The sequence below is a fragment of the Myotis yumanensis genome, unplaced genomic scaffold (genome assembly GCF_028538775.1).
Source record: "Myotis yumanensis isolate MYYU_CA2020_CCGP unplaced genomic scaffold, mMyoYum1.0.hap1 SCAF_3, whole genome shotgun sequence".
Lineage (NCBI taxonomy): Eukaryota > Metazoa > Chordata > Mammalia > Chiroptera > Vespertilionidae > Myotis > Myotis yumanensis.
Window position 1 is genome coordinate 40,491,798 of NW_027223754.1, and position 27,057 is coordinate 40,518,854.

The 27,057-nt window shown below is 42.8% G+C and overlaps 1 protein-coding gene across 22 annotated transcripts in view; it reads left to right on the forward strand.

The window, feature by feature from the left end:
* DOCK9 (dedicator of cytokinesis 9) overlaps positions 1–27,057 on the forward strand; it is a 270,967-nt gene that overhangs the window by 179,732 nt on the left and 64,178 nt on the right. For all 22 annotated transcript variants that reach the window (XM_070408667.1, XM_070408674.1, XM_070408682.1 and 19 more), the window contains exons 11-27: positions 1,241–1,381; positions 1,642–1,845; positions 2,126–2,248; positions 7,975–8,057; positions 8,684–8,806; positions 12,142–12,221; positions 12,303–12,490; positions 12,626–12,691; positions 13,867–13,959; positions 14,993–15,116; positions 15,458–15,579; positions 16,691–16,777; positions 17,168–17,257; positions 18,549–18,664; positions 18,908–18,977; positions 19,838–19,963; positions 20,547–20,618. In XM_070408667.1, the coding sequence (XP_070264768.1) occupies positions 1,241–1,381; positions 1,642–1,845; positions 2,126–2,248; positions 7,975–8,057; positions 8,684–8,806; positions 12,142–12,221; positions 12,303–12,490; positions 12,626–12,691; positions 13,867–13,959; positions 14,993–15,116; positions 15,458–15,579; positions 16,691–16,777; positions 17,168–17,257; positions 18,549–18,664; positions 18,908–18,977; positions 19,838–19,963; positions 20,547–20,618 (1,908 nt within the window). The remainder of the gene's footprint in view (positions 1–1,240; positions 1,382–1,641; positions 1,846–2,125; positions 2,249–7,974; positions 8,058–8,683; positions 8,807–12,141; positions 12,222–12,302; positions 12,491–12,625; positions 12,692–13,866; positions 13,960–14,992; positions 15,117–15,457; positions 15,580–16,690; positions 16,778–17,167; positions 17,258–18,548; positions 18,665–18,907; positions 18,978–19,837; positions 19,964–20,546; positions 20,619–27,057) is intronic.

The window sequence follows — 27,057 nt, forward strand, 5'->3', positions numbered from 1 at the left end:
ACCAAGTTTGAAAATAAAACTTTTGACAGATTCTTTGTTTACTTATTTGTTTATTTTGGATTGACAAGCAATATAACAACAATATAGAAAATTCAAGGTGAAAAGGAAAAATAAAAACAGGCTGTAATCTCATTGTGTAGCCCATCCATTGTGAATATTTGATATTAAATTGATTGTTGAAAATTGAGAGTTATCCAAAGACATTCTCAGGTCCACAAAGAACATATAATTCACCCCACAAAATAATAGTCAGAAAAGAACAGGTATCACTGCAGATGCCCAGCACTCAGTGATATTTCCTGACTTGCTCAAGCTCAACCCAAGTTGTAGTGCATGTGATCCACATCGGTGTCCCAGCAAAATCCAAGGCACGGCGTGGCGAGGACCACAGGGCTGCCCACAGTAGGGTGGCTCTGAGGGGACAATGGTTCTGCAGTATTTCCTTCTATGTTTTCCCCTCTTCATTGATAGTCTTTTTATAGAACTTCTTTTCCCCCACTTAACTTTAATAATAAATGTTTTTCTGTGTTTCTTCACAGGCTTCATAACCATATATATTTTGACAATATTTTACTTGTTGTGATAAAGTATACATAATGTGAAATTTACCATTTTGACCCTTTTTAAATGTGCAATTTAGGGTTAAGAACATTACAGTGCTGTGCAACTGTCACCACTATCCATTTCCAGAACTTTTTCATCATCCCAAACAGAAACTCTTTATCAGTTAAACAATAACTTCCCCATGCCTCCTTCCCCTCACCCCTAGGAACCTCTATTTTACCTTCTGTCTTTGTGAATTTGCCTATTTTAGGAACCTCCTTTATGTGAAACCATACAATATTTATCCGTCTGTGTCTGGCTTATTCCACGTAGCTTAATGTTTTATGATCCATCCATGTTGTAGATTGTGTCAGAATTTTATTTCTTTTTATGGCTGAATGCTATTCCATTGTATGTATATATGACATTTTGTTTATCCATTCATCTGTTGATGGACACTGAGTTGCTCATAACCATGATTTTTAAACTCTGCATGATAATCCATCAAGTAGATATACCATCATTTTTGACCATTTTTATAAACTGTATAAACTTATAAAGTAGTAACACTATTGTGAGTAATAGTGTATATGGCTTTTCCATATGGCAGTTTCTTTAGGGTACAATTATTATGGGATTTTTTTAATGCAAGCGCAATGTATTTACATGTTGGCTTTTTTTTTTTTTTTTTTTAAAGAAGCTTGATTTACCATCAGCTGAACCAGAAGTGAAGCCATTTGAAGAGAAGTTTGGAAAAAGAATTCTTGTCAAGTGCAATGATCTGTCTTTCAATTTGCAATGCTGTGTTGCCGAAAATGAAGAAGGACCCACTACAAATGTAATTTTTTAAAAAGATTTCCTAAAAAAACACACCAGAGGTTTCAGTTGTTCCCATTGCAGTGCAGACATGAAATTCTAGTTCTTGGTATCAAGGAGGTACAATGTTTAGGTCAGGATGTGGGGACAGGGTGTTTGTCACAAAGGATGGGGATCGAGGCTGTTTCTCTTTAGCGGGAATTTATAGCCACAATCATAAATAAGTCCAGTAATTTCTTCTTTGAGCCTGAGTGATGGTCTGGGTTGTTTTGTTTTGTTCAGGTAGAGCCTTTCTTTGTTACTCTATCCTTGTTTGACATAAAGTGCAACCGGAAGATTTCTGCCGATTTCCACGTGGACCTGAACCATTTCTCAGTGAGGCAGATGCTGGCCACCCCGTCCTCGGCTCTGATGAATGGCAGCGGGCAGAGTTCGCCCACCCTTCCGGACATACTCCATGAAGCCGCCATGCAGTATCCGAAGCAGGTGGGGACCTGAGCCCAGCGGTCATAGAGACTTTGTAAAAGCAAGCTGAGAGAAGTGGCTTTGGATTTCTCATTTCTTTTTTCTAAATTGTCTGCTAGTTGCCTCCCCCACCAAAAGCCTATTTGAGCAGTTGATGAACTATTGATCAGTTAACCAGTTTGGCACTGTGTGCTTCTTAATAGCTAAACGGTTTCACCCTTCTTTGAACCTTTAATATTCATGGGATTTGTTTAATGTGGCTGTGAATTCTGTTTACTGAAGAAAATGTTTTGTCCCCTAGGGAATATTTTCAGTCACGTGTCCTCATCCAGATATATTTCTCGTGGCTAGAATCGAAAAGGTCCTCCAGGGGAGCATCACGCACGGCGCGGAGCCATACATGAAAAGTTCAGACTCTTCTAAGGTAGGGATGACTTCTGTGCTTTGTGAAGATAAATAGCAATCGGAAAAGAAGGCTTTCCATTGAAGTAGAGATGCTTGAAGTCAAAGTTAAACCATATTTATATTTCAAAAGATGTAGACTGCTGTACGTAGATTTACTCTTATATTTAACTTTATATGTTCAATTTTCAGTGAAAAGTAGTCCTATCTCTACACTAATAAAAGAGAAACATGGTAATTGGCGTACGACCGCTACCCTTCTGATTGGCTAATCAGCGTATCCTTATGCAAATTAACTGTCAGCCAAGATGGCGGCCGGCAGCCAGGCAGCTGGAAGTGAACGCGAGGCTTGCTTGCTCCCGTGACTGCAGATTCCAACGTTCCTGCCTGACTTGCCTCTGAGCTGGCAGTTTGAAACATTCTAACAAATATAGCCGGCCGGGATCTCAGAGCTGAAGTTATACATTGTTTCGATTATAGAACGGCAAACAAACCAGCAGCGGAAGCCTCAGAGCTAGAGCCAGAGCTAAAGCTGGCCCAGAAGAAAAAAAAAAAAGAAAAAAAGGAGCGGTTGGGAGCTTCAGTCAGCCTGAAAGCAGCCCTCAGGCAGACTGGCCAGGCACCCCAGTGGGGACCCCCACCCTGAAGGGTGTGTGACCAGCTGCAAACAGCCATCATCCCCTCATCCAGGCTGGCCAGGCACCCCAGTGGGGACCCACACCCTGATCCAGGACACCCTTCAGGGCAAACCAGCCGGCCCCCAGGCCTCTATCCTATATAGTAAAAGGGTAATATGCCTCCCAGCACTGGGATCAGCGGAGCTGCGAGGCCTCCTGGCACCAGATCAGCATGACAGGGGGCAGCGCCCAAACCCCCTGATCGCCCTGTGGCTCTGTGTGTGACAGGGTGCGATGTCCCAACACCCTGATCGGCCCTGCCCTGTGTGTGACAGGGGGCGGCGCCCCAACCCCCCCCCCCCCCCCCCCCACACACACACACACACAGGCCCTGCTCTGTGTGTGACGGGGTAGAGCCATAACCTCCCCATCGGCCCTGCCCTGAGTGTGACAGTGGCAGTGCTCCAACCCCCTGATTGGCCCTGCTCTGTGGGTGACAGGGGGCGGTGCCCTAACTCCCCTATCGGCCCTACTCTGTGCGTGACAGGGGGGAGCTCCCCAACCCCCTGATGGGCCCTGCTCTGTGCGTGTTGGGGGCAGCTCCCCAACCCCCTGATGGGCCCTGCTCTGTGCATGACAGGGGGGAGCTCCCCAACCCCCTGATGGGCCCTGCTCTGTGCATAATAGGGGGTGGCGCTGCAACCTCCCCATTGACCCTGCCTTGAGTGTGATAGGGGGTGGTGCCCCAACCCCCCAATCAGCCCTACCCTGAGCGTGACTGAGGGTGGCATCGCAACCTCCCAATCTGCCCTGCTCTGTGCATGACGGGGGCGATGGCCCAACTCCCCAATCAGCCCTGCTCTGAGCCCGACCAGGGGCTGCACCTAGGGATTGGGCCTGCCCTCTGCCACCCAGGAGCAGGCCTAAGCCAGCAGGTCGTTATCTACTGAGGGGTCCCAGACTGCGAGAGGGCACAAGCCGGGCTGAGGGACCCCCCCTTCCCCCCGAGTGCACAAATTTTTGTGCACCAGGCCTCTAGTGTGTAAATAAAATGCTTCATTTGGCTAGACTATCCTAACATCATGAAACAATTTGCAGAGGAATTACCAGCTTAATAGCAAGATTTCTGTCCTTATAAAGTTCACATATTATATTCAAACTAGAGGCCCGGTACACGAATTTGTGCATGGGTGGGGTCCCTTGGCCTGGCTGGTGATTGGGATTGATTGGGGGAGGGGGGTGGCCTGCTGCGGGGAGGGACTACGGGAGGTTGGCCCCAGCAGCAAGCTAACCAACGGCCGATTCCATGAGGAATCAGACTTCCTCTTCCCTTCTGTCTGGGTCTGGGGTGCGGGTGAACCAGATTCGGGGCTGTCAGGGCCACAGCAGCAAGGTCTGGGTCAGTGTGTGTCATAGCTACTGGCCAGTCATCCAGTTGTTCGATCGTAACAGTCGCTTAGGCTTTTATAGATAGACTAGAGGCCCGTTGCAGGAAGATTCCTGCAAGAATAGGGCTTACTGTGGCTGGAGGAAAGCAGAGAAGGGAGCAAAACCCACTGAGGCGGGCTTCGCTCCCGCCCCCAGCCGCTCCAGCTTGGTGGGTTTGCGCAACCCGCCCCCAGCCGCTGCTGCTGGGTGGGTTTGCCCAACCGGCCCCCAGCCGCTGCTGCTGGGTTTGCCCAACTCGCCCCCAGCCGCTCCGTCTTGGTGGGTTTGCCCAACCCGCCCCCAGCCTCTCAGTCTTGGTGGGTTTTCCCAACCCGCCCCCAGCCGCTCCATTTTGGTGGGTTTTCCCAACCCGCCCCCAGCCGCTCCATCTTGGTGGGTTTGCCCAACCGGCCCCCAGCCGCTCAGTCTTGGTGGGTTTGTCCAACCCGCCCCCAGCCTCTCAGTCTTGGTGGGTTTTCCCAGCCGCTCAGTCTTGGTGGGTTTGTCCAACCCACCCCCAGCCGCTCCATTTTGGTGGGTTTTCCCAACCCGCCCCCAGCCGCTCCATCTTGGTGGGTTTGCCCAACCCGCCCCGAGCCGCTGCTGCCTGGTTTCCCCTCCCACTCCCAGCCACTGTGGCTGAGTTTCCCCTCCCACCTCCTGCCTCTGCAGCCTTGGCTCCTTTACTGTGTCCTCGGCCTCTACTTTGCTCCCTTCTATAGCCCTTGGCTTCCATGTTGTCTTCAGTCTTCGCTCAGAGCCGGTATATGCAAATTAACCGCCATCTTGGCTGACAGTTAATTTGCATATACTCGCTAATTAGCCAATGAAAAGGGTAGCGTTCGTACGCTAATTACCATGTTTCTCTTTTATTAGTGTAGATAGATAGAGTTTATTTCACTTGTTGGTGTCTCTCTCAGGTTCTGGAATTATATTTGGGTCCATTTATACTTAAAAATGAAACAAGACTGGGAGACAGTCTGGCTCAGGTGGTATGGCCAGTAGGATTGGTGATTCAGGTCTATTTGTGTTTTGTCAGGGGGGGCAGGGTGTGGTGGCAGAGGTAGTACGACCTTAGGTCGAAGAAGGAAGGGGAACAAGAAGATATATGTTTGGTGTTTGTGCAAAGTAATGTTTATTACCTGGGGAATGTGTAGATGCAGACATACCATAGACTTATTGATTATTAGAAGTCATCTAGTGCAAAACCTCCTTTCCTATTCAGAAAACTAAGGTTTTCAAAGGGTTAGTTACCTCCGTAGTGTCCCACAGCTAGAGTGGCCAAAGGACACTTGACTGTCACTTGCTTGCACTCTGAGCTACCCGGTTAGAGTAAGCTGTTGAGTGCTGTCCTGCCAGTTTTATAGTATTTTTATTTTAAAAATGTTTTATACACGGTCATTTGAAGATTGCCCTAATATACTGACCAAGGACTGGTCAGCAGGAGGAGGGGACACCCAAAGGCTCCAACAGGTTTGCTGAGCTGACTCAGTTTCCTCTCTCCCTCTCTGTGGCCACCCATGCATCACAAGTGTGTCCACCAGGACACAGGATGGCCCTCAAAGAACAGGTTCTAGGAGTCAGACACGTAAGTGCTGAGCACCTAACTAGCCTGGGCACTTTGGACAAATCATATGACCTCTCTGAGCCCCAGATATTTAATCCTGTAGTTAAAGGATAATGTTGCTCCCTGCTCATACCTTTCTCTCAGGGATAGTGCTAGGATCAAACAGACAATGTAAAAGACAGTGCTAATATGGACTCCACAAACCACTGGCCCATGCAGGACCTCGTTACCATTTTTACAGCCCCAGTCAAGTAAAAGCCCATTTACCAGGTGCATTGCTTCAGACGGCATGTGTTTCTGGCTGATAAAAGCTGAGTAAAGTTTGGTCTCTAGAGAGAAGCTATTTTATTTTTTAAATCAAACCTGTAAAAATGAGGACGAGAGCGCTTTTAGCTCTTTGATGCTTTGATTGATAATCAGTGAAGGCCCAAGATAAGATCTACTCCCCTGAGTGTGCATACGACACATTTCCAAGGCCCATACGCACCATTGCTACTTCTGTCTGCCTCATGCACAGTTTGAAATATAGCTGATCATGTTGGTTCAAAAACCATATCATTGTGGGCTGGACGTTACACTCCACACGCCCCATGTCCATTGAGCATCTGCTGATGTCTGCCGTTTCTTCATCACTTACGATGCAAAGCTCCACCACGTGCACATTGTTCCATTTAGTCACACCTCTGAGGTAGCAAATTAAAGCAGAGATTAACATTCAACTATGTTACATCCGAATGGAAGGTTTGGCAGAGAGATGACAGAGGGATGATTTTTTTTCTGCATATAAAAATTGTCTCTTTGTGTTTTCCAATATGGTGTAGAACATCTTTTGGAGTAAATTTTTGTTTTCGAGAAAATTTTTATGAGACGTCTCTGTAGGCCCATCATGAACAGATTTGAAAGAAAGAAAGGAAGGAAGGTAAGAATAAAGAAAAGAAATAAAGAAACAAACCCAAAGGGAAAATATGAATTTTTCACTCTGACTTTCACTACATTATGATCCATTTGCACTTTTGGGAAGTCTGAGCACTCAGTCCTCATTCACTGCAGGGAAGAGTGAAACTTACTTGAAGCCTTGTGTTTTAGCTTTAAGTTTTATGCAGATGTTGCATTTTTACTCCACAATATAGTCATTATTGTTAAACCGAAAAATAATAGTTTCTCCCCAAATTGCCACCCCAGGAAAGTAGGCCATTTTACCCTGCGACTGTGTCCCCGAGTCCCCACATGAATACATCCCACTTGAAGAAGAAAGGGAGGGCCTAATTGAGCTTCTGGCATCTGTTTGAATCAAGATGTGTTTTCCAGTTCACTCATGAAGGCAGCAATTCCCACAGCATGATTATGACAGAAACATAATGTTTTGTAATGAAAAGTATAAACTAAGCCCTTCATTTTTAAGGTATGGAAAGTGGAACCTAGAGAGGTGTAATGGCCTTTAGATTCAAACAGCTGGTTTCAATTTGACTTAGAGACAGACAGCTCTATTATTCTACTTCTGAGCCTTCTAGATGAGCACTTCTCAAACCCAGTCCCAGTGCACACGGGTCAGATGCAGATTCTGACCTAGGAGGCCTGGGGTGGGGCCTGGGGCTCTGCATCCCTTACAGCTTCCCCCTGATGCTGATGCTGCAGTCTGCAGAGCACACACCAGTTCACAGGAACTAGATGATTTCTCCTAAATTTGGTCTGTCTTGGATGTACTTAACTAATGTAAAAAGCCCTTCAACACATCACTCTGAATGAATCAGACTTTGCATTGGTAACAATGCCATATCCCAGTACAAGCAAATTTTGGAAAATAAAGTGTCATCTGCTTTAGCGATGGTGTATAGTTGATTAATAGACCTGCCATGTGTACATAATAAGCTAAAAGCAAATCTGCTTCACTCTGTACTATAGGGTTAATCAATTAACCCACAAAAAGCCAAAATTAGTTATTAGGAAGTGAAAATAGCAGAATTTATACTTAGAAAGCAAAAATATAAAAATTAAAACTTTGCCCTAACAACACCTATCATGTTTTAATAATGAATATTTATCCCCAAATTATGGGATTCTGCACAAGCTCTTTAGATGATAATTCTTCTGTCAGTGGGATTTGGCATCTCATGGCTTTATTCTGATGTCTTCAAGGTTGCTCAGAAGGTGCTGAAGAATGCCAGGCAGGCATGCCAAAGACTCGGACAGTACAGGATGCCATTTGCTTGGGCAGCAAGGTAAGGGGAACATCTTTTATATCTTTGATATAGGTGTAGATATATGGAGATGATACATGATAGATAGATAGATAGATAGATAGATGATAGATAGATAGACAGACCGAATTATAGATCGGCCAAACTATTCTCTTTATTGCCCAGAGATGAATAGGATTTAAATGTGTAAAGTTGAAAAGTATGTAAGCCCTGTATCTGAATGATCATTTATTAGAGTCACAGAAAGGAAAGATGCTGGTTGGAGGGTAGCTGTGTGGAATTGGCAGGATGAGCAGGAATGTGTGTTGCAGAGATGGTATTCCAGGTTCCAGCCGTGTCTCCAGCTGGGCATGGGCGACTGCCCGTGCGGTCTGCCGGTCCTCTTTATTTTTCGATCTCTGCTTCTTAAGAACTCGACTGTGTATGTTGTTTCCAAGCACAGGCCATTTGCTGGAAATGTTTCCTATGTAAATTGAGTTAGTTTTGTTCATCCTCATAAATATCTTCCATGTTTTTAGGTAATGAGATTTCTGTTGGCTACAGCCAATGGAATAATAATTAGTCTTCACACAGAAACCAGAGTTAAGTCGTGGGTTTATTTTGGTCTTTTGGAAATTCAGTTTGGAAGTGTTGTTTTGCTATTTCAGGACGTTGTTTAGGGATACGTCTGGAAACCTTGACAAGAATGCCAGATTCTCTGCTCTCTACAAGCAAGACAGCAATAAGCTCTCCAATGACGACATGCTGAAGTTCCTGGCGGACTTTCGGAAGTGAGTCTCCAGGCCTTGCTTAGTTCCACTTCTGAGAACTGAAGTTGTTTGGTGGGGAGGGAGGAAGCAGGAGCAGTCTTTAAATTGCTCCACTCAAACCTCCCAGGGCATGTTGGGTGAGCATGGAACTTTACCTCAAGTCCTTGGGAAGGAAGAGAGGGTTTAAAATTGGAAAAGTAACCTAGTTGATTTGAATTCTGTAAAGGATGTTATTGGTGGTTGTTAAGGGTGGGTTGAGGGTAGAGATGAACCTGGGGAAGAAGGAGGCAGTTGAGGAACCTTTGTAAGAAGTGGGAGGGCCTTCAGCAAAGCCACTACAAGTGGAAACAGGAAGAATGAAACTAATTCAAGTTATGTCAGAGAGGCCCACTTAATGGGTCTTGGTTTCCTGATTGGACATTAGGGTAGAAAGAGGAAAAAAAAAATTGTTGGTAGTCTCAGATAAATAAATCCAGGTTTCTGACTTACACAGTGGAGTGCTCCTGGTACTATTAACTGAATGGGTGATTTGGGTAGCGGTGGAGGGAGGATAACTTATATAGTACTTATTGTTTATAGTTCTAAAGGCTTTATATCTATTAATGAGCGCATTAGTTTCCTATGGCTGCCATAACAAAGTACCACAAACTGGGTGACTTAAAACAGTGGAAGTTAGTTGTCACAATTCTGCAGCTGGAGTCCAAAATTAAGGTGTTGGCAGGGCCCACTCCCTCTGAGTTCTCCCGGGGAGGGTCCTTCCTCGCTTCTTCCAGCCTCTTGTAGCCCCAGGCATTCCTTGGCTTGTGGCAGCATAACCCCAAACTCTGCCTCTGTCTTCACATGGCTGTCTTCCTGTGTGTCTGATTAATGTCCTTCCTCTTACAAGAATACGTCATATTGGCTCACCCTAGTGACCTCATCTTCACTTGATTACATCTGCAAATATCCCATTTCCAAATAAGGTCACATTCACAGATACTAGGGTTAAGATTTAAACATATCTTTTTGGGAATACAACTCAGCCCATAACAATGTGATAAAGAGAGGTTGGGCAATGGTGAAAGTTAATCTGGCTGAGAATCTGAGGAGTTCATTTCTGAACTTATAAAAACTGATTTCCTTTGCTGGGCATCTTTTGGCCATAAGTTTTTTTGACGGGAGGCAGGATGTGTGAAAAATTATTGATTTGCCTTCCTGGCAAAGGAATCTTAAAAGCAGGAGTTAGGAACTTTTAAAAAATGGGGACAAAACCAAATGCTTCATCTGTCGACCAGAGAGCTTTGATGTTTCTTGGCACTATCTAAACGACATTATTGAACAGGTGGCTTATGAAGAACCACGAAACTGTTCTGTTTTCTAGGAATAAGTCATGTCATGTTAAACTAGTCATTCTAATCACATTTCTGCTTCTCTCTTTAATTGGGCTGCTAAGCTGGTACAACAGGAATGCAAAGCCTTGGACAAGTGTATATCCCAACATGTCCCATGAGCAAGTCAGAGAAGTGTAGTACACTTGAGTGGACAGATGTTCAACTGCTAGAGTAACCAGATGCCAAAAAGGGTGATGAATAGGCTAGTGCAGCCGTGGGCAAAGTACGGCCCTCAGGCCGGATCCGGCCCGTTTGAAATGAATAAAACTAAAAAAAAAAGACCGTACCCTTTTATGTAATGATGTTTACTTTGAATTTATATTAGTTCACACAAACACTCCATCCATGCTTTTGTTCCGGCCCTCCGGTCCAGTTTAAGAACCCATTGTGGCCCTCGAGTCAAAAAGTTTGCCCACCCCTGGGCTAGTGTCAGTCTGGCGATGAGCATCGAGAGGGTTGAGAGGAACCTGTTCATGGCAATATTCTGTGCAGTATCTTCATCAATGACTTTTATAAGAGACTATAACATGCTGGTGAAATGTCTTCGCAACACAAAGCCGTTACGAATATCTAATACATTAGATGTTAATATCTGGATTTAGGAGGCTTTTGATAAACTAGAAATGCCTCAAAATATATAAAGAAATGAAATTTCATCAAGACAAAAATCAAATCCTGTTCTGAGTTCCAAAAACATAATTGTATAAATCCAGAATGGAGAGATGTGGCATGATAGTAAAGCATGTGAACAAAGATTTAGGACTTTTAGGTGGTTGTAAATTTCATTTGAATCACTAGGTGTGGCTACCTAAAAGTAATAGCATCAATTGATGAGTGTATTGTTCAAAACCAGATAGATATGGCCCTGGCTGGGTTGTTCAGTTGGTTAGAGCGTCATCCGATATGCCAAGTTTGCAGGTTCAATTCCCTGTCAGAGAACATACAAGAATAAACCAATGAGTGCACGAACCAGTGTTTCTCTCCCTCTCTTTCTCTGTTTCTCTCTCTCTTTCTCTCTCTTTCTCTCTCTCTCTCTCTCTCTCTCTCTCTCTCTCTCTCTCCTCCTCCTCTCTCAAAATCAATCAATAAAAGATAAAGTAAAAACAGACAGCTATCCTACCCTCACTGCTCAGGCCATTGGGCCTGATCTATGCAGTTCTGGGTGCAACAATATAAATGGGACCTTCTTCGAGGAGAGAAATGGCATTGGGGGAAGGTGCAGAAGGGCCAAGAATGGAAGACTTCCGAAGGCTGTTTCTAGATGGTTGAAAGGTGCTCCATAGGGAAGCATAATCAAGCCCCTTGATGAGTGGAAGTTTCAGAGAGGTGCCATTCCCTTGCTATGTGGAAGAGCAGTCTGAGTGCTGAAAGTTTCCTGGCACTAGGAAGGGTGAAGCAGTGGCGGTGTTGTCAGGCACACTGTAGAGGAGATTCCTGTAATGGATTGAGTCAGACCAAATACAGACACTGTACATTTCATTGAGTACCTGCTTGGTACCCAGCGTTTTGCTAGACACTAGAGACTAAGATGATTTCTGCTTCTGAATTTTCATGATTCTAAATGAGCGAAGAATGCATGGTGAGGTTGGAATAGTTCAGGAAAACTTTAACATTTTGCTGATGTTCTTAACTAGACTTTTGCTGTCCAACTCAGTACCCACTACCACAGGTGGCTGTTTAGCACTTGAAAAATAGCAAGTCCAAACTGAAATGAGCTGTAATGGAAATACACATCTGATTTTGAATAATTCGAATGCACTTTTTATAGTGTTTATATATTTAAATATAATATTTTGGACATAATGGGTTTAATAAATATATTCTTAAAACTAATTTTACCTGTTACTTTTTAAAATGTGCCTACTAGAAAGTTTAAAACTACTTTTGTGGCTTGCATTGTATTTCTCTGGGAAGTGCTCTCTATAATTTAGGTTTTAGAGCTCATCTAACTTATAAATGTTGGATTTTTCTCTTCTTTGTTTGTAGACCTGAGAAGATGGCTAAGCTCCCAGTGATATTGGGCAATCTAGACATTACAATCGATAATGTTTCCTCAGACTTTCCCAGTAAGTGTAAGTTCTGTGTAATAAACAGACAAAATTTTGTTTGTTTTTTTTACTTCAATTTGCTTGTTTTTAATTTTTCAGATTATGTCAATTCATCATACATTCCCACAAAGCAATTTGAAACCTGTACTAAAACTCCAATCATGTTTGAAGTAGAGGAATTTGTGCCCTGCCTAGCAAAATATACTCAGCCGTACACCACCTATAATAACCACCTTTATGTTTATCCCAAGTACTTGAAATATGACAGTCAGAAGTCTTTTGCCAAGGTGAGTATAAAGAATGAGGCTTCATTTTTGGTATTAAATTCTCTTGGGTTTTAGTTTCTCATGTTCTTTTATAAATATTTATATATCCTGGCTTTTTGTCCCCTCCTCCCCTTTTTTTCTTTAAATATGCTGCAGGCCAGAAATATTGCTATTTGCATTGAATTCAAAGATTCAGATGAAGAAGACTCTCAGCCTTTGAAGGTTTGTTTTTTTATACATATTCCCATTGTCCCACTTTAATAATGCAGTTGCGTGCTATGGCACAACTAAAGGAATCTGGCACATTTTAATTGACACAAACACACAAATACATGACATCACAACATATAACCACACATGCTGAACCTTACGGAATATGGAATAATTGAGTTCTTATTCCTAATTCACTATTTCTTTTTTGTTATACATTTTAGGGGTGAAGGGTTCTTATGCATGTTCAATTCAGTAAACACATTGTGCACCTGCTATGAGCCAGGCATTGTATGGATGCTAAGAATTATATTAGTAACATTGATAATATAAATAGTATTGATAATAATAATAGATTGACATTTATTAAATGCTTATTATAGTATGGTGATAATAATAGTAGTATATTATTGATGCTTACTGAGTGCTCATTGTATTCCAGGCTCTGCTCTTAGAGCCTTATAGGTACTAAACCCCTGTGATTCATAACAGTCTTTTGAGTTAGGTACTATGAGTAGCTGCATTTTTTAGATGAGGAGATTAATGCACAGAATTTAAATAAATTGCTTAGGGTCATACATTAGGGGAACTGATGTTCAAACCCAGGCAGTCTGGCCCCAGAGCCCAAATTCCTTACTGAAACTATATGAAAATGGCTTTGCAAGAGGGGAAGGAGACAAAGTTGCAGAGAACAATGTAGTATAGTTTTTGCCCTCAAGAAATTTTGTAGTTTGGTGGGAAAAGACAGTTATGAAAAAAAAGCTCCTGGCATACGGAAGGTATTAAGAGGGTTTATTTTACAAAACTGAGTAATTAGAACAGAAAAATGCTGAAGGGACACAGAGGAAGGAGCTCCTCATTTCTGGAAGGATGCATGAGAGTTTGCTTGGGGCACATAGAAGGGAAGATCCCTGGGAGAGAGGATGGCATAAGCAGAGGCGTGGCAGTGGGAAAGGGAGCCGTGAGCAAGGTCTGGTTCAGAGATAGCTCAGTGGGTGGGAGGGGAGCTGGAGGGTGAGTTGGGCCCAGGACTAAAGGGCTTGTAGGTCTGGAGTCTTCACAGGCAGAAGAAATCCATCAGAGATGGCTAAGCTTTGCTGTGGGAGTGCTCTTTACAACACATCTGAGTTTGATTTCTTACTCTATTAATTGAATGCTGGTGTTTCCCTTGCTAACTCTGATTTCAGTGCATTTATGGCAGGCCTGGTGGGCCCGTGTTCACAAGAAGCGCCTTCGCTGCAGTTTTGCACCATCATCAAAACCCAGAATTTTATGATGAGGTAAGATTTTCAAGGGAAAACCCAGTTTAACCCATTTTAAGGAAAACTCCAAGTTCTTTGCATACTATGCTGAAATGACAGTGATAGAACAAAATGTTGAATTATTTATTTTACATACATTTTTCTAATTATAAAGTAATGTATTTATTGTAAAAAATTAAAACTTGGAAAATGCAGATGATGTAGAAAAGGAAAACTTAAAAATCCCTCCTCTATCACTACCACAATTAATAATTCTGACATAGTTTCTTTCAAATTCATACTTAAGTATAGTTACATCTGTTGGACCTTTCTTATTGTTGGGTTTCCTTATGTAAAATTATATGTAGGTCATTAAAACCACTATATGAATTCTGGTAAATGTTCTACCCTGGTTTTTCACCATGCCTGGCTGGTGTTAAGTTAATGTAGTGGTTTCTCTCATGTGTTTTCCAATTCCTTCTGGAATTTAAATATTGACTCTTCTAGTTTGGGTCAGTCATGTCTTAGTCTGTTTGTGCTGTTATAACGAAATACCACAGACTAACTGGCTTATAAACAGCAAATATTTATAGCTTACAGTTCCAGAGGCTGGGAGTCCGAGGTCAGAGTGCCAGCATGGTCAGTGTCGTAGGTTCTCAGGTGTATTCTTGCATGGTGGGAAGGGCTCGGGAGCTCTGTGGGATCTCTTTTATATGAGAGCATTAATCCCATTTATGAGAGCTCCACACTCATGACATCATCACCTCCAAAAGCCCCTATTAATACCATCACCTTTGAGGGTTAGAACTTCAACATGTGAATTTGGGAAGCGGTTGGGGCAGGGGAGGGGAGGACACACAAACATTCAGCCCATAACAGTGTAACATTGTATCAAGGATCCATTTCTTCCTTAGCACAATTTACAGTCTCAGATTTCTTTAACTACAAATGTTACTATTAGTTTGGAGACCAAATGCACCCTTAGGCATTGGGTGACACGTGTGGCTGCTGTCACCAAGAAATTTTGTTGTTCTGGAATATTAGAAAAGTTGTTGCTTTGTTTTCCTTGCAGATTAAAATAGAATTGCCCACCCAGCTACACGAAAAGCACCACTTGTTGTTCACATTTTTCCATGTCAGCTGTGATAATTCAAACAAAGGAAGCACAAAGAAGAAGGATGTTGTTGAAACACAAGGTTTGAAATTTCATTATCCCTTTGATTTTTGATAACTTAACATTAGGTTCTTAGATTTTATTTTGATATGAATTTGCATTCTTTTGCAAAGGAGTTTTTAGATGATGTTCGTGAAGGTAGCATGCCTGGTTTGTATATGTAAGTTTCTATAAAAGGTAATTTTAGAATTCTAATCCCAAAGCAGTCAATGTTCTACAGAGATTGTATTCAGGGTCTCTTCAATTTCTTAACCCTGATTGATATTAACAGTTCTTGAAGATCGGGTAATTTAGTAAGATTGGCTTTCTTTCATCAGTTTTCGTACCCTTACAGTGAATCTGTTTTGTTCTTTGTTTCAACAGTTGGCTATTCCTGGCTTCCTCTTCTGAAAGATGGAAGGGTGGTGACCAATGAGCAGCACGTTCCTGTCTCAGCCAATCTCCCATCTGGCTACCTTGGCTACCAGGAGCTTGGGATGGGCAGGGTATCGGAATTTAAGATTGATTTATCCCATTCCTTCACAAAACATTAAAGATCAGCTAAAGCAACAATGACACAAAAAAAGCACATAGTATTTTTCCCAGTCTTGGCATTTTGGTTTTCGTTACTCATTTTCAAGTAAACTTAGGCCATTGGGAAACAGTGATATTAACAGTATCACAATGTAGAATTATAGTTTGGGCATTTTAGTGTAAGCCCAGAAGTAGCAATGCCTCAGCAAGGACATGAAGACTTGGAGATATTGGATAAGGAAGAAAATCTCTGCGAACTAGCCATGCTCAAATAAAGATGCATTCTTAGGGTCATGCAAATGGTTAGGAATTACCTTCCAACATAATGTAATAAGTCCAGTAAGCAAATATCTCATCCACATGGTAGCTTGTTCTGATTCATTAATGCCTGGATTGTCTCTGATTCCTCCTATTGGTTTGTTGGTTTTGCATTTTTTTTAAGCTGTCTTGGATTATATAGACTTCAGTTTTATAAGATGCTCAGAAAAGGTTTTTGTTTCCTTTCATTTTGAATGGCTTTTAATGTTTCTCTACATTTTAAATAGAGCCAAATGTGGGCCCATATTATGAACAGATAGTTAAAATATTCCAAAATAAGGTTAAATCATGTGACATTCAGTTATAGTTCCTAATCTGAACATGAGAAAAATGAAGGTTTCTGAAACTAAAAATAGGCACAAACAGATATTGACCCTTTGACTGTGCCAGGGGTACTTCCTGTCCTATCCGCTGTATCTGGTACCTTGTGCCATCACTTTCAGAGCCCTGAGCTCGAGTGTGGTTAAGTCATTGGTGGAATAGGATTCTTTCCCTCTCAAATGGACAGTAATCCTTACAGCTGCAGCTCAACAGGAAAGATAACTTATAAAATCCAGGAAGAAGAACATTGCACTTGGGGAAAGAAAGCGGGCAGGAATTAGTGTTGGTTTCATCCTGTTGTTAGCCAGGCATAGGCATGACTGTCAAGTCACCAGAGCTGTTGGGGCTTCCGCACCTCATCAGGATCCTTTTTCAGGATGGTGATTGAAGCCAAGATCACTCATCTGTTGGGATATCTCCCCCCCCCCCCCCCATATTTTTCAGCATTGTGGTCCAGAAATTAAATGGGTCGATGGAAGCAAGCCACTGCTGAAAGTTTCAACTCATCTGGTTTCTACGGTGTATACCCAGGTATGCGCTAGTCCGTTAAAATTAGCAGTGATTGCTCTGTGAATGAGTTGGTATAATTTTTTTTCAAAACAAAAGTCTAATTGGCATGTTCTGTAGATATATTTTTACTCTATAAGTCCTCTTTTGAAGAAAGGAAGTACAGGTAAGGTGCTCATTGGTACTGAAATAAATGAAGAGTACAAGTAACATTTTTTTTTTAACAGTTTTCCTCTTTTGTTGGAGGATCTTTGGAAGCATTTTTTAAAATTTGTTTTCATTTTTATCTCTTTGATATTTGCATTTTTGTATCATCAGTTTTCATAGTCTAAATGAAACATGCATGCTGTAAGAAGCAAATACTTCTATTTCTATAGCAGATATGCTAATAAACTTCTTTTTCCCCCTTCCCAGGATCAGCATTTGCATAATTTTTTCCAGTACTGTCAGAAAACTGAATCTGGAGCCCAAGCCCTAGGGAATGAACTTGTGAAGTACCTTAAGGTATCAGATGGCTTTCTTAGTGACCCTTTTTTAATGAGTTTGGAGTTGATTGGGTTTTCTCTTTGGTGGTGCTCTTAGCTAGATACTCTCGCACCATCAGCTTCTGTATGGTTTGAGATAGTGCTAAGAAGCGCACTCAGAAATAGTGCTCCTCCTACCTTCGTCCTAGTCCCACGCATGCTTTTCTCCGGCCAGACCTAAAACACACTGTTCCCTGCATGGGAAACCCCTCACTTACAGAGGCCGCTCGTGTGGAGTACTCCCTGGGCTCACAGCGCAGAATCAGGCACGTAGAAGCAGTGACCGTAGTCTTACCATTAAGGAACTTCTGGTTCATTGTAGGAGATAACATAAGCTTCGAGAATGCCTAGCAGGTGGGTTCAAAACAAAACAAAACAGATAATCCATGCAAGGACCCCAGCCTTGTGCAGGGCCAGGGACCCTCCTAGAGTCCTTGCACATGGGAGCAAGCAGGGTTTCTCTAAGGGAGTTACATCCAGAACATGATTCTAGGGGAACATTTTTAAAAGGAAAGTAACTAAAAGGGCATTCTAGGCATGGGGACAAAATGTAAGAAAGGTGAGAACTGCAGAAGTTTGTTTGATTTAAGCAAAGAAATTGGACTGGGTAATCCTGAAATCACAGCTGTGCCCAATCACCTTTGGGCTGCCTCAGAGAGAGCCAGGTGACTTGAAGAAGAACCTTTGTATAGGTTTCCTATTGGTCCTGTAAGAAAGTACCACAAACTTGTGTTAAGATAATAACACAAATTTATTATCTTACACTTCTGTAGGTCAGAAGTCTGGTATGAGCCTCACTGGGCTGAAACCAAGGTGTTATTAATAGTGAGTTTCCTTTCTGGAAACTAGGGGTCAATCTGGGTTCTTATCCTAAATGCTGCCTTCATTCCTTGGCTTGTGGCCACTTCATCCATCTCAAAGCCAACAGGTTGCACCACTGACCATTCTTCCTTAGACACATCTCCCCCGACTCTCCTCTTTTGCCTCCCTCTTCCACTTTTAAGGGCCTCTGTGGTTACAACCAGGCCCACCTGACTAAATCCAGGAGCGTCCCCGTATCTTAAAGCCAGCTGGTTAGCATCCTTAATTCCCTTTGCCATGTACCATGTTCACAGACATGGACTTCTTTGTCCCTTATCCTGCCTGCCACTGCCTCCCTTTTGGTTTAGATGCACTTCCTCCATCCTTATTTGAAACTGAGTGAAAGTTGCTCAGTGAAAATTGGTTTAATGTCAAAGGATAACTCGGACTTTGGTATTCCATGCCTGTAGAGCCTACACGCAATGGAAGGCCATGTGATGATCGCCTTCTTGCCCACCATCCTAAACCAGCTGTTCCGTGTCCTCACCAGAGCAACTCATGAGGAAGTCGCCGTCAACGTGACACGGTGAGAGAGGTGTAAGGTGGATACTCTCCTTCCCCTTCGGTCTATCCACATCTGGAGCATAATCATACATATCCGGATGCTAGTGTGTGTTAAACATTATATTTAAGGCATATGTAGAGGTCTCATCTAATTCTTTGTTTCCTGTGGTGCCAATAGCATCATCATTGTTCTACTGTGATAATAATGAAATGTTTCCATTTTCGCATTACTATTCATTGCTTTATTCATTCCTATGGTGTGTAGGGTCATTATTCATGTGGTTGCCCAGTGCCATGAGGAAGAATTGGAGAGCCACTTGAGGTCATATGTTAAGGTATGTAAAATAAACTGTCCCAATCATTTAAATCTGTGGCTCTCCAATTTTCCTTCTAAGAACTTATTTTTAAAAAAATCTAGTTATTTGGGGGTATATTTTGGGATGAAACTTAATACCTCTGCTTTCTCTTCTGTATCACATAGCCAGTGTTCCCACCTAGATGAGGGGAAGTCCAAAGAGGGCAGCCTTTCATTTATTTACTTAGTATCATTTTGTCAACTACATTTCTTATTTATGGGTTCTGCACATGATGTGGAAGTTTAAAGAAGAGTATTAACTCACTCTTAGCTAGGCCTCTGGCATGGCTTCTTGTCTTCATTTTTCTTTTTCCCGCCTAAAATTCCCAGGAATACTGCTTCTTCCAAGATAGGAAGGTTAGCTCTCGCCTCCATCTACATGCTGGGATAAATATCAACAAGGTCTTCATTTATGGACAATATGCAGTAAACATGGTGGCTGCGATTGTTCTAAACAGTTGCACACGTTCCATTTAATCTTTGACAGTATGAGTTTTAGCTATGTATTCCTTTAAAAAGTGAAGTTCAGGTTGTTCAGGGACTCAGTTCCCCAGTGTCATGTGACACGTTTCCTGAAGTCCTTGGGAGGTGGAGCTGTGGGCTGGAGGACCACTGACCTGAGTCAGGTGATTCACATATTTAGGTGGGTCCCCGAAGACATCCTGAGCTCCCTCTTTCTGTCACATGACAACAACCCTTCCCACCTTCCGTTTCCACACCTTCCTCTCCCACCCATGCGATTGTACCTGGGTCCCTGATCCTCCTCCTCTGGAGCCTCTTCAGCTTTCAGCTCAGCTTGGAGAACCAGTGCATTAAAGCATCTTTCCCTTTTCTTCAAAGTACGCGTACAAGGCTGAGCCGTATATCGCCGCCGAATATAAGACAGTGCATGAAGAACTGGCCAAATCCATGACCGCAATTCTCAAGCCTTCTGCCGATTTTCTCACCAGCAACAAACTACTTAAGGTATGGTGGGAGGCCAGTGTGACTCTGCAGTATTGAAACTGATGAAGGAAACTTCAGACTCCTCAGCTAGATCAATTCACCCTTTTTGTGTTCTTTTAGAGGTGATCATCACCTCCTAAAAAGCAGTAACAGAGTTAGTTCTTCAGTACCTACATTGCCCCTTGTACCGGTGCTCCTATCAAAGCTGCAAATTATTATTATACTCAAAGCTTCATGGCCTCTTAGGTATTATTAAGTCATATTTGAATAATTGGAGGACCGTGAGTTAGAGATTTTACAGGCAAGTGTCAGCAGGCGAGACTCAGGCAAGAGGAAAGGTTGCGTATGTAATCGAGTGGTGCCTCTTTGTGGGTTGCTGAGCTTATGTGCCCTGTTCCCTGGCGGGATGGAGTCACTTACTGTCAGACATGTGAAAGCAGGAGAACACCTGCAGAACCTCTGGTCCGGTAATAATTTGCCAAGAGGTTTAGCCGTGGTTTTTTGGTCACATTTGATTTATGTCAGTGACTTTGCCAGCCTAAGAGAATGAACGTCTCTTCCAACTGGTTGTTTTGCTTACTGGACTCCTTTTTTTTTCTTTCAGTACTCATGGTTTTTCTTTGATGTTTTGATAAAATCCATGGCTCAGCACTTGATCGAGAACTCCAAGGTTAAGGTATGTCGCTCCATCCGGTTCTTAGGGAAAAGTATCTTTCATTGTGTTTGTGGCTAACATTTATTAAACTTCCTGTGTGCTGCTTACAGTACTACTTTAATTACTTTCCAGTGATAAAGCATTTTAGCTTTATAACAATCCTAATGTGGGTGAGGGGAGTATTAGTCTTACCCCTCATTTTACAGATGGAGAAACTGAGGCCAGGATGCTTGCGTTACCTGCCCGAGGCCATGCAAGCTGCTGGTGAATGGAGGGAGCCAGGTTTTGAGATCACTCTGGCTCATGCCCATACTCCTCAAGCACTGTTATTAAATCCAAAGAAAAAATGTGTCCTTTCCTTTGACTAGGTTAGAAATCTCCCAGTTTGTTGAATGGGAATAGTAGTTTAAGCATTCATTTAAAATGCATTTACCTGGTGTTTCTTAAGTGTCTTGAATATCTTAGACATTTTTCTCAGGGATTTAGAAGCATGTCTGATGCTACTTCACGTTCTCTGTAGCCAATGAATGGACTCAGATAACATAGTCTCCCCCAGGCCTACCTCTCCGAGGTGCTGTGTGTGTGCCTGTAAGACTCTCTGGGTCTCCATGCTGTCCCAGGCTCACCTCTGGACTGTTGCCTGTCGCGGCATGACTGGTTGCTGCCTGTGTGAGCACAGATGAATTTTTATAAAGTCCTAAGGCAGTAAGCACAGGTGGCATGCTGCAGAGCTCCTGAAATGCACAGTCCTGCAGTTGCTGTTGTGACTATGAGTTCTTGCCACATCGTCGCGTACAGAAGTGGGAGCTGGTGAGGTCTGGGTGAGAGCCCAAGGTGCTTATGCAGGGAACAGCCATTGTGGTGCCAGGAAGTCTCTCTAAATGAATGTGGGGAGGAGGGCGGAGTCCCAGGCAGGGAGGGTCAGGATCTGGGCCATCTGGACTCCAGGAGGAAGCCTTGGGAAAGAAAGGCTGGTGGGTTTTGTCAGGCAGAAGGTTGGTGGTTCAGACCCTAAAGCTGTAGTTTCCTCTAGTAGTGCCGGCGCGGGTGCCTGACCAGATGGTTTCCTTTTAAATCCAGCTTTAGCACACAGGGAGATGCCAGATGGAGGTGGGCCCTGCCTTCCACCGAGTAACGTATCATTGGAATCATGCCAGGACAGCCTGCCAAGGAAAAACTCCAGCAGACTGTCTACTTGGCAGTGTGCTGCTAGTATACGTGCTTATATACGCATGCATACACCCATGTGCACGCACACACACGTAGGCAGGTTTTTTGGATATATTATCTTTCTCTTAAAAATGTTGTCGTTAAATAAATAAATAAATAAATAAATAAATGTTGTCATATGCAAGATGAGCTTTAGACCTTAATTTTAGTTTGCTTGGGCTGCCATTCTAACTACCACAGCCTGGGCAGCTTAAACGATAGAAATTTATTTTCTCACAATTCTGGAGGCTGAAAGTTCGAGATCAAGATGTCTGTAGGTTTGGTTTCTTCTGAGTCTCTCTTCTTGGCTTGTGGATGGCTTCCTGCGTCTTTATACTATCCTTCTCCTGTGTTCTAATCTGCTCCTTTCTTATAAGGACACCAGCTCTGTTAGATCAAGGCCACTGAATGACCTTGTTTTAACTTAATTAACTCTTTCAAGACTCTGTCTCCAAATTCCGTCCTATTCTGAGGTGCAGGACATGAACATATGAGTTTTCAGGGAACACAGTTCAGACCATAACAAGGTCCCACTGGATATTTTATTATTTTTTGCTCTAAATCAATATAATCACTTCAGAAAGATTGATGACTTGCTTATGTTTAAATATATAACTGATTTGTTATATTTTGAGCCCTTTATTATATGCAGACTCAAGGGTTACGAAGTTAAATGTAGTGTGGTTTGTGCCCTCACGAATTTAGGTGGGAAAGTGTACAACTAGACCCAGGCAGCAATGGTTAGGGAGGTAATGAACAGTTTGAAAATACTCACAAGAAGTATATTTAAAATCAAGTGTCCATGATCTCTTTCTGAGACCTGTGATAGGTTGTTAATAAAGAAACTCAAATGTATGTGCTCTTTACTCCAGAGGCCAAATTAAACCATGGACCTTTAGGGATGGTAGAGACCTGAGAGCTCCCTTCTGGTCCAGCTTCTCCCTTATGTCACAGCGGGTGAGATGGAAGTACAGACCCAGGAAGTAACCTGCCCAGGGCTATCCATCTGAGCAGAGCCAAGACCTGATTTATGCTGGAGTCAGAATCAGTCTTTCCCAGATGCTCCGCCATGTCCCGCCTCATAATCTAGTTCTCTGGGGCCCCTGGGATGTCGTTTGTTTTTGGAACTCTGTGGAACAAACCTCTCAAAGGCCACCAGGCACACTCTTTTCCGGAAGTTAATTGCGTCTTGGTCCTAAAACAATATTCCGAGAGTTTTGGGAAGTAGCTTATTTTAAAATTGTTATCCAGCTTAAAAAATAAACACTAGCATCCAAAAGGAGAAAACTTAACTATAACATAATTTACTATAAAAAGAGTCCCAAATGCCTGCTTACCACCTGGGAGAGCTGAACATTTTCGCTCTGGAAGGCTCCCCTCTGACCTTCTCTTCCATGTCACCCGGAAACCACGCCGCTTTTTCCCTAAGTCACACATTGTTGATCTAGAAACTTTTCTCTCATTTTTTGAAGCCTTCATTCAGTTGCCTTATATTTTAGGACTAATGAGTTTTATAAAGTGTTTGGATTAGTTACTTTTACGTTTGTCTTATACTTACATCTTAAGAATTGTTTATCCAAGTCCCTGGTACCAGTGTTCTGAATTTGAGGAACAAGTTCATGACCACCATTCCTGTACCATTGATGATTTCCAAAATCATGATCAAATCCTCTCAGAGTTTTTCTATTTTTGACTGAAGATTATTAATATCATCCAATGTGTTTATAACTCTAAGCTGATTTCCTTCCTCATTGGCAAGTTTTTCTTCCAATGTCATGACCAGGCACACGCCTGGGCCATGATCCGTGTCAGAGCCAGATCATGCTTTTGGTGTTGAAAGTACGTGGCATCGATCGGCCTTTGGGGACAGGGTGTATGTTAGCCGAGGCCTTCAGTGCACACTCCCTGTGTCAGTGGGGTTGTGCACATTTATGTGGAGGGAGAAGTTTGCACGCTGCCTGCCTGCTTCTGATGCCACAGTCTTTCTGAAGATGGAGGTGGCCACATGTGCCCACCCTCCCACCCCCAGCCAATCAACTACTCTTTGTTACATTTGCTGAGGAAGGCTGCGGATCACAGCCTGTCTTTGAACAAGCATCTAAAGTAAGCAATTTCTTTGCTAGACTCGAGTATTTCGTAGGTGGCATGTGCTTGGAATTTTAATAAGTGGCTTTTGAATAGACTTCTGAGACCCACTAAGTTTGTAACCCCCAACCCCACTGTGCCTCAATGGGCAACATGTTTTAGGTAGGTTTTTTTTTTCCTATCATTTATATTTAGCAACTATAATTTCAGCAGACTCATTTTGCATTTCCTTTCCTCCCACATCGAATCCAGCAAATTGCTGGCATTCCACAGGTGTACTTGGAAAACCTGGCATAGGATAGGATGACTATATGCCGTTAAGTGTTACTAATTTAACCTTCAACCATTTTCAGGCTTAGTTGAGCAAGGCAAGAGCTTTCATTTGAAAAGTGGAAGGAGGACGGTATGGTTCATGTTCTAAATGGACTGTTTGGACTTCCCCTAAACCATATTTGTTAACCCTGTACCCAGGCGATGACAGGATGTTTATATCCGTGCTTTCATCCATGAATAAATGCTTTGAACAGTTGTTTGCTCTGTGCAGAGCATTGAGCAGAAATGCACGCGGAGTAGAGGACACATCCTCAGCCTGGAAGCTGACATCGCCCTTGGAGAATGAAGACATTCAGCTTGGAACAGTCGGAGGAGAGTGCAGGAAGGTGTATGTGTGAGCTCCAGAATGACAGGAGATGAATGTGGAGGTAGAGAGGGAACCTTACCTGGGCCTAGAAAGGCCAGCGTTAGAGAGAAGAGCACGAGCAGAAGCACAGGGAAGAGCTCATGCCCAGGAAAGGCCTCTGTGGCGGAGCTCAGGCTGAGAGTAGAGGGAAAGAGTGAAAAACAAGATCCACTCAGAAACAACAGTGAGGTTATGAGGGGCTTTGAGGCCAGGCAGCCGATGATTCGGTAAAGCCCATAGAGAGGTAGGTAGGTTCTTGAGCAGAAATGACAAGACGAAAGAGCGTATAAATGTCAGCAGAGAGGCTTGGAAACTTTTATATCAATGAGTGTATTGTCCCCCTGGAGTTTAGCCTGTGGAGCAGATGAACATACCTGTCATGTTAGCTCTCTAACTCAATAATATGAAATGACATTTTAGGGTGATGCTGATGAAGATCCAGCATTGGAGGGAATGAGGTGGGACTGAGGATAAGGATGGAAAGCATTATAAATAAATAAGAGAGAATATTAAATCAACTAATTATTTGATCCAGCAATTCTACTTATAAGTATTTAGTGAAAAGAAATAAAAGCATTCACAGAGGCTCTGGCTGGGTAGCTCAGTTGATTAGAGCATTGTCCCCATAGGCCAGTGATGGCGAACCTTTTGAGCTCGGCGTGTCAGCATTTTGAAAAACCCTAACTTAACTCTGGTGCCGTGTCACATATAGAAATTTTTTGATATTTGCAACCATAGTAAAACAAAGACTTATATTTTTGATATTTATTTTATATATTTAAATGCCATTTGACAAAGAAAAATCAACCAAAAAAATGAGTTTGCGTGTCACCTCTGACACGTGTGTCATAGGTTCGCCATCACTGCCATAGGCCAAGGTTGCAGGTTCAATCTCTGGTCAGGGCACACACAACAATGAACCAATGAATGCATAAATATATGGAATAACAAATTGATGTTTCTCTCCCCTCTTCTCTCTCTAAAAATAAATAAATAAAATTTAAAAAACATATTCACAGAGACCTGCATGTAAATGTTCATAGCAACTTTACTCATAATAGCCAAAAACTGGAAACAACCAAATGTCCATTAACTGGTGAATGGATAAACAAATAGTGGTAACTCCATACAATGGACTACTACCTACTAATAAGAAAGAAGAAACTACTAATTCTTGCAACAACATGGATGGATCTCAAGGGCATTATGTTAAGTGCAGGAAGTCACTGTGATGGTCATGCAGACTTCACGCAGTGTGAATGAGCCCATTTTATGACATTCTAGGAAAAGAAAAACTACAGGGATAGAAAAGAGGGCAGTGGTCTCCAGGGGCTGAGGTAGAGGGAAGGGATTCAGAGGGACGGACACGAGGAACTGGTTGTGGTGATAGTTACATAACTGTATACATTGGTCAAGACTTAGCAAACTGTATACCTTAAAACGGTGAATTTTAGTAGTATATGTAAATTAAACCTTACTAAGCCTGATTTAAACAGAACATAGTAAAGTTGGGGTTTGGGGGGGGTCGGGGGGCACTTAAATATTACGTTTGAGAGCATAGAAGAATGGAGCTTTTGAGAGATAATTAGGACATGGTTTACCAGGAAAGACAGGACATGATGAGTTATGCTTGGGATATCTTAAGCTTCGGGGCCAAGGGTTCAGCCACGTGACAGAGATCTAAAATAACAGTAACCTAAGAAAAAAGTTTATTTCTTCCACATGAAAGTCCAAGCTAGTTATAGGGGTTCTGTTCCACAGAGTTTATCAGAGTTTCCCACACTCTAGATTTGGCTGATGGTAATGTCACAGTTTTCTGTGACATGGTTCTGTATTCCCTCTTTCCTGTGAACTTGTAGTGATATCTAGAGGCTCAGCCCCATGCAGGTTTGATTTGCTTTTTGCCAAGGATGCTTCGTGCACTACTGCACCACACCAGGCGGCATACAATATCCGGTTGTCCCACTTTTAGTTAGGACAGTATTGACTAATACAGCGACTTTTCAGCATGCAATACCTGACTGTTTCCTTATGGTCGATCTGGATTGGAATCTTTGTTAGGTGATAGTTGTGTGACTGAGGACACATTTGCTTAACCTGACCCTCTGTGAACTGAGGTTTAAACTCATAAGGGATCTTATAATAATTCAATGAAAAGTACATGAAAATGTCTAGTGCAGTTCCTGACATGTCAAAGATCTACAGCAAGTGGTAGCTAATTGTTGAATGGTCTGAGTGTGATTTCTTAGGTAAGCATTCCCGGTAGGGAAAAATTAGAATTTGAAATTAATTCGAAGAGGACTGCTTCTAAGCAGTTTCAACTGGTCGTGGCAGCTTGAATACTTGAAGCTTAAACCTAATGCGTGCGGTGTTTTCTGAAGGGCTCCCTGAGAGGTACAGGCTAGAACCACCAGAAGTACTGGGTAAAAGCACAGCTCCTGATCAGTGTCTGACTGCAGGCACATCTCCACGTTTCTGTCAGCATCT